This window comes from Sinocyclocheilus rhinocerous, unplaced genomic scaffold (genome assembly GCF_001515625.1).
Source record: "Sinocyclocheilus rhinocerous isolate Xijiao unplaced genomic scaffold, SAMN03320098_v1.1 scaffold1982, whole genome shotgun sequence".
NCBI lineage: Eukaryota > Metazoa > Chordata > Actinopteri > Cypriniformes > Cyprinidae > Sinocyclocheilus > Sinocyclocheilus rhinocerous.
The window spans coordinates 38,408-45,970 of NW_015651555.1; the positions used below are offsets into that span (position 1 = coordinate 38,408).

The following is a 7,563-nucleotide window of genomic DNA, read 5'->3' on the forward strand; positions in this document are numbered from 1 at the left end:
CAAGAAGTTTGTTGTTCCAAATTTGTAATTTCTCGAACATTGCACCTTTAAAATGACACTAATTCATTCAAGTCCCCCCAAAAGGCTGGTCGTCCACGTAAGACAAATGCAAGAGAAGACAGGATAATGTGGTGACTCTCAACGAGGAAACAGTTCAACACTGCAGCTGAAAATGCTTGCCAGTTCAGTGCTGAACACGGTAAGAAATTGTCTCAGCTTGTTTAAAGGTGACATATCATGAAAATCTGACTTTTCCAGGTTTTTTTCCAGCACTTTTAAGTGCTATAATCAGGTCCCCGGTGCATCTACCAACCAAGAAAACGTGATAAAGATTAACCCAGTAACTTTGTTTTGGTAAGCCTTTATCTGCAAGCATCTGAGAAAACGAGCGCGTTTGATTTCGCTCCCATGGTGACATGGCAAAGGGATTTCATTATAATATTACTGCCCCTTAATCTGTAAGTTTACACCCATGGCGCCGTTATTGTGATCAGCATCCAAAGAATCGTATTTTTCACAGGGTGGGTTCCCAGGTCAGCACTTTCACAGTGTCTTCAGTTTGGCTTCCTTGCTGTGACTCAGTGGGGCAGACTCTGCCATGGCACCTTAGTGAAGGTTGTGAAGACCAACAGGCAGCTCTGAGAAGCTCTGAGATGGCTGTTTACAGGATGGGTTACCTGAACACTCCCACGTTGATCGATAAGGCCACCTCTGGTTTCCGGTTTTTAGTTGGGCCCGACTTCTTGGACCCAATGTCTTGTGAACATTCTCCAGTGGCAGGACGCACCCTAGTGGACAACATAAAAAAAAAAGTTTGGTAATATTTTTAAAGTTTTTGAAAGAAATATATTATGCTCACCAAGGCTGCATTTATTCGATAAAAAATGCATACATAGTATGTAAAAAACACATAGTAATATTGTGAAATATTATTACCATTTAAAATAACTTTTTCTATTTTAATATATTTTATTCCTGTGAAGGGAAAGCTGAATTTTCAGCAGCAATTACTTAGTCTTCAGTGTCACATGTTCCTTCAGAAACAATTCTAATATGCATGTATTATTCAATATCTACTACTTTTATCAATGTTTTGCTACCTTTTGTTGAAAGCTTGATAAAAAAAAATTCTGGCAGTTCAAAAAGTTGATGAACAGCATTTATTTGAAATATCGGTGAAACATTATAATGTCTTTCTTTACAAATGAATTTTTCATTTAAAAAATGAAATATGAATTAAAAATATATATTTATTACTGACCACAAAGACCAAACACTATAGCAGTTTTATAACTACATCTTTAATCAAATGAAATCAGCAAAGGCTGACAAACCTATATCTTGTAATCTTGGAGAGCGACAATAAAAGCCAAAGAGAAGATGCACCTTGTGTTGTGATTGTCTGCCTCCACCGTAAGTCTCTGCTGACCAATCTCATCTTCCAGAGTAGTGAATTCTTTATTATTGTCTATTAGCAGATTCTACATACATGCAAATACAAACAAAACAAAAAAGTGACAAGAGTGAGGCCTTGCTGAAAACCCCCCAGAAACTTTACATAATATTTTCTTAAAATGCACTGAAAAAAAAAAAAAACTGTTATCATGTCTGACAAGCCTATCAGTCATTTTTGTCAGCCAATGCGATAATCTCAAAATAGGCAACTACAGTGTGCATATGTAATTGCGACTATAATATATAATAAAAAAAACGTTATTTATTTATTTATATGTTATATATATATATATGTGTATATATGATTGTACCAAGAGCTCCTAAAAACACAACAAATTCCTTGTGCTTGCACACACTTGGCGAATACAGCTCAATCTGATTCTGATATATGTTGTATTTTTTTTTGTAAATTTATGTATAAAAAGATATTTGCTGATTGAGATGGAGCTTAGTGGTTAGAACACACACAGGCAATGTGTGTTTGAATACAACTCAAGATATTGCAGCGCTAAATGGCTTTAAAGTAATTATTTTCTGTTAGTAACTTAAAATAACTACATACATTTGGGTACATACATTTGGGGAGGGATTATCTATTTGACTGAGTAATGGCAGATGGGGATTTTAGGCATAGTTTCTACAGCAGCTTCCCCAACAGTACTAAAAATAAATAGATTTTTGGATTAAATTTACCTTGACACCTATAATATCTCCATCTTTCAGGTAGAAGGGAGCTGCCTGGAGACTCTCAGCTTTCCTCTTCTTCTTCCTTTTTGAGACCTGTTGAGTCTGGGATTATTAGGAAGTGATTATTCAAGTATACTCAACTCTTGCCTAAAAATATACTGTATTCCCATTTTCTCTCTCTCTTCTCACCCAGTTGGAAATGGGCATCCAGGTGTGTTTGTCAGGCAGGTGTTTAGCCAAGAGCAGGCTGTCAGGAGTGAGACCGTACTGGGAGGCCAGAGCAGCGTAGAGGCCCCTGGAGGTGCTGTCCCGCCCTGTGTCCCACAAAAACTCCTCAGAAGGATAATACGCCTTCTCTCCTGGCACCCCCATCTGAACCCTCAGCAATAAATCCTTCAGGCTGTACAGATAAAGAGAAAAGAACGATCAGCGTTTTTCTTTCTTCCATGGATTTGATTAATTGTCTGAATTGCTGTCAGGAAGTCTCACCCCAGGTCCTCCTCTTTCATCAGCCTCTCAACACACACATCCGCCCCGTTCCCCAGCTTCAGCTTCCTACGGGAAAAGAAGGACATTAAGCCCATATACAATGAAAAGTTTCACATGCTTTTTCCACCATCACCGTTCAGTGTTTCCATTACAGCACCATTAAGGGGACAAGGGGTAAGAGACACCTCACACAAAAAAGAAGGACAATCCAAAGCTGTCAACCTGAGTGTCTGCTGGTTTCCTCGGAGTATCCTGGCCAGTTTCTTGCACTCTAGCAGCCATACACGCAGGAACGCAGGACTGGGCACACACACATCCTGAAGTGCCGGCAGAGTCATCATCTACCAGAACACAAGTTTTCTCAAGGGATTGTGGGATTTGCAGCAGTTATACCGATCCTATACAGCAGTGCTGCATATTAATTGCACTGTTACACTGTAGCCAAAAGTATACACTACTGTTCAGAAGTTTGCTTTTCTCTGTGTGTGTGTGTGTGTGTGTGTGCATTTTTTGAAAGAGGTCTCTTATGCTCTCCAACGTTATTTGTTTGAGCAAAATAACTGTTTTCAATTCATTCCTGTGATGCAAAGCTGAATTTTCTTCAGTGAAACATGATCCTTCAGAAATCATTCTAATATGATGATTTGCTGCTCAAGAAACATTTTATTATTATTATAAATGTTGAAAACAGTAGTGCTGTGTAAGATTTAGATGAACTGGCAATACATTTATTTTCATGATAAACAACATTTTTAAAATATAAATCCTTGCTTAATAAAAGCATTCTTTTTTTTGGAGGGTGGGTGGGTGGAATCATACTGACCCCAAACTTTTGAACTAGCTAAGAGAAGTGTGATGAGAATACTCATAAAAGGTGACGTGTGCAGATCTGTTGATGTTAAAATCTTTTCTCTTGTCCCAGTTTAATATGCAGATTGCAGAACTATAAATTTGTGATCTGTAGGCTGCTTGTTTCCTCTAAACACTAAAAGTACAGGGAAATGAACTAAACTGAAACCATAAGAATGAAAAGAATTAAAGTCAGTAAATAATAAATAAAATAAAGACTGAGATGAAATACAGTAAAACTTTGCAAACTGACCATTTCAAGTCTTCGTTTGCTATTGTGTATCCTCTAGTGTTATAGTTTCAACATACACAATGGTGATCATTAAAACTGCACTATTACACAAAATCAGGTCTTGTGGCATATTTTGTATATACTCAGTTTGGAAGGGCTGCCAGGATTATGTGGGGAAACTGTTGGGAAACATTTCTACAATTCCATATGGTGCTGCTAGTAAAATGACACACTTCACCTTTAAATTATCATTATCAGTTGCCATCATTAATGCTGTGAGTACTGATGCCAACCTGAGTCTTGAGATCATCAAGTGAAGCCTCCTCGGATATCTCCACATGACCGATGAATCTCATCTCTGATCCAGACCACTCTGAAACACCGGGACAACACATATAAACAAGCACAAACCAGAGATATTCCACAAGCAGCCACGATCTGACAGAAACAACATGAATCTCACTTGGTTTCTAGAAAATTTGCTAGAAGTCAAACCTGTGGCGAGCCCCTCAATGCTCTGACACTCTGCTGTGTGGTTCAGCTCTGGAACGCTGGAGCTGTCAATCACATCTATATACATCTTCACAGACAGCTTGAGGTAACCCTGAAATTGAGATAAGATGAAAGAAAGCTGTTTGTAAACTTTTACTTCCTTTTTATCTTACATAAGAAATCATTCTAAACTGAAAATGCACCTTTGGAGGCAGTCGTCCCTCCACCAGCACCAGTGTGTCCCCATGAATGACCTTTGCCTCTTTCAGAGATGCATTCTGGGAAACAAGAGTAAACAGGAGTCAAATATTTGAAGTCATTGCAAACTGAGAAAGAGATTAGTGGATTAGTATTAATTTTAGAGATTATTCCTACCTCATCCATAAATGGCTCTCCAATCTCCTCACACCAGTCCACTCTCCTTAAGTGCCATGACTCACCTAGATAGAGAAACATGCGTTTCATTAATAAATCAGAGAAAACCAGACAAGTTAAATGTGCCATTGATTAAATAACAAGCATTTGAATGATTTTACCTTCAAGTTTCGCCATCTGCAACATTTCCTTAAGGCACTGCAATAACAAGAACCGGCATTTTTAAACACCAGCATTTTTTCAGAACACAGCTCAAATTTCAAATAAAATCCAGAGTTGACCTCTTTGACGGTTAGAGACTCCTCTACAATAATCTCCAGCTCCTGACCCACTGAGGGCGCTAGACCAACACTGAAGTACAAGAACAACTGTATGGAGAAAAGATATTTTCTCATTACAGAAGTGAAATTAAATGAAGAAATGCGATGTGCATTCTGCATTACATTCACACATGCCCAAATTGTATGAATGCACCTGTGTTGCTGTTGGCACTGGTCCGGGACAGAGGTAGAGTGAAGTCATTAACCTGATCCCTGATTCCCGAACACTCAAATGCTCATGCACTAAAACACACAGAAACCCGTTTAGCATGTAATCCTTTAGACTGGGATCACATTAGCAGTGATGCTGATGACTGTTTTGAGAAGGTACCTGGAGGTAAAAGCTTTCCAGTTCGATCCATTTGCCTCAGACAACATTCAACATCTAAACTCAGAATAAAAAAAAAAGACACTGATATGAACACAAAGGGAGACAAAAGCTCTTCCCTGACACACATACAGTCATTTCTGCTCCTCAATTTTAAAATATCAAGAAATTGAAAAGCTTTTTTTCCCAGGCAGTGCTGATATAGAGTAAAACATAAACAGAAAACTTATAATAAGTTTAAACAGAATGACGTATCAATAAGAAAAGGCTATGAGAAGTATTATTAAGCATTTTCTTTGTTATTGAGCATTATTCGGTATGACTAGGTATTATTATATAGTATTATTACCACTGAGCTCATCCTGTAGGTGAAGGTCCTCAAGAGCTTTTTCCTTCACCTCCATCAGTAGCTGCAAGAGACAGACAGCAAATCAGGACACCTGTACAACAATCTGAACGGTGTACAACACAGTACTATTGTGATTTAAAACAAAGTATTAAAATGTATTTTGATTAACTGAAACTATGGAATGATATTCCAGACAATTTTCAAAAGGAATTGCTAATTGTATTTGCAATTGCGTTTTCAATTTGTTGACACATACAGTGCGTTGAGACATAATCAAAACGCAACTGCAAATCGCGCATTTGTGTTTCAATTTTCTTTTCCGTGTATGTAACATATCTGCCAAATTGTGAATGGAAATGCAAAGTCCATTTGCAATTGCACTTCAAATGTCTTACTAGTTATGATTCTGTCATTTATTGTCATTTTACGACACATTTATTGGATATTTGTCCCATTTTCCTCATAGGAATGAATAAAAGTAGTCCACCAGTAGTGGGCGTGGCATACTTTATGACTATATCAATAAACTTAAAACTAGACATGAAATAAAATAAGTTTAAGTACTAATATTGTATAAAAAATTACTAAAACTGAATTTAAAATAAATTAAGGCTAAATATACATGTAAAAACAAAACAAAAAACTAATAAAAATGACAAAAACGCATTTTTATTTCAAAACATTATTAAATATTATAATAGTACATAAATAATGTCTAAATAACACAGTGTGTGTCTGTGTGTGTACATGCATGTTTTCAATCTTACCATGTTCCCTGAAGCTGAGACTTTACTCCTTTTCTTCCCCTGCTCCTCCTTTTCTTCCTCCTTTATTCCACTCTGTGGGCAAAACTCCACCTGCAGCCAGCGGCAGTCTGAGGGCGTTGTCACGGTAACTATATCACCGCTGAGGCTGAAGATACTGTGGAAAAGCATGGTCCCTATTATATCAATGTTTACACTATATATTTTACTCTAGTGTCAGTGTTGTGAAATGTTACTTTTAAAAGCATCACATTATTGCATTAATATCTCATCACAATATCAAGACATTGTCATAACTTTTATTCATGTAATTACTAGGGGTGCAATGGTTCAACTTACTCAAGGTTCGGTTTGTATCACGTTTTTTAAAATTACGGTTTCGGTACGGTTCGGTATGTGCTATGTTTAGGGAAAAAACTATATTGTCAAATAAAAATAATGAAGATAACAAATAATCTAACTACAAGCAACAGCACAAATAAATACAATAGAGCAAAGATACAAATAAAATAAAAAGTGATTTTCAGTTTTTTTAGGTAGGTCTAACATTAGTTTTTAGGTACAGAAATTGAATAAAGTAATCAAATGTAAAATAACACTGCATATTTGACTATAAATTAAAGATGAATCCTTATTAAAGTTACAAAAGTTATTCAATCAAGAGCAGTGAGAGATTTCCTTGTTGTTGCTGTTTGATTAAAGGGGTCATATGATGCGATTTCAAGTTTTCCTTTCTCTTTGGAGTGTTACAAGCTCTTGGTGCATAAAGAAGATCTGTAAAGTTGCAAAGACTAAAGTCTCAAATCCAAAGAGATATTCTTTATAAAAGTTAAGAGTCAGCCGCACCTACCTAAAACGGCTCGTTCTAACACGCCCCCACATATCTACCTCACTATGTGGAAATATTAGCATAATGCCACCCAAATGTGCACGCAAAGAAAGAACGCGTGGCTTCAGGAACAGCAGTAGTGTTGATGCAGCCATGTAAAAGCACTTTATTTGGCCTTCCGAAACTAGATGCATTTAGGAATCTTTAAGATTACTTACAACAGAACAGCAATGCATTTTATGGACGACCGTTTCGTGAACCTAGGAGAGGAGGTAATTCTGACTTTGCTATGACAATCTGGCGCTTCTGAATCAGCTACTGTTTTGTTATTAGTTTAAGTATCTGCTATTGACTGTTCAAATGCGGAGTTTTGAGCATCGTGTGTGTGTGTGTG

At 37.1% G+C, this 7,563-nt stretch overlaps 1 protein-coding gene across 1 annotated transcript in view; it reads right to left on the reverse strand.

Moving 5' to 3' along the window:
* Positions 1 to 495: 495 nt before the first annotated feature.
* The window catches only part of LOC107713072 (ubiquitin carboxyl-terminal hydrolase 40-like), a 15,851-nt gene continuing 8,783 nt past the window's right edge, over positions 496 to 7,563 (reverse strand). The window contains exons 11-26 of the mRNA XM_016518494.1: positions 6,344 to 6,497; positions 5,577 to 5,637; positions 5,231 to 5,284; positions 5,054 to 5,142; positions 4,861 to 4,947; positions 4,741 to 4,777; positions 4,580 to 4,644; positions 4,408 to 4,482; positions 4,208 to 4,316; positions 4,006 to 4,085; positions 2,854 to 2,972; positions 2,632 to 2,697; positions 2,332 to 2,542; positions 2,149 to 2,244; positions 1,387 to 1,481; positions 496 to 788 (exon numbers count right to left, since the gene is read on the reverse strand). Coding sequence (XP_016373980.1) covers positions 674 to 788; positions 1,387 to 1,481; positions 2,149 to 2,244; positions 2,332 to 2,542; positions 2,632 to 2,697; positions 2,854 to 2,972; positions 4,006 to 4,085; positions 4,208 to 4,316; positions 4,408 to 4,482; positions 4,580 to 4,644; positions 4,741 to 4,777; positions 4,861 to 4,947; positions 5,054 to 5,142; positions 5,231 to 5,284; positions 5,577 to 5,637; positions 6,344 to 6,497 — 1,513 coding nt within the window. The 3' untranslated portion in view covers positions 496 to 673. The remainder of the gene's footprint in view (positions 789 to 1,386; positions 1,482 to 2,148; positions 2,245 to 2,331; positions 2,543 to 2,631; positions 2,698 to 2,853; positions 2,973 to 4,005; positions 4,086 to 4,207; positions 4,317 to 4,407; positions 4,483 to 4,579; positions 4,645 to 4,740; positions 4,778 to 4,860; positions 4,948 to 5,053; positions 5,143 to 5,230; positions 5,285 to 5,576; positions 5,638 to 6,343; positions 6,498 to 7,563) is intronic.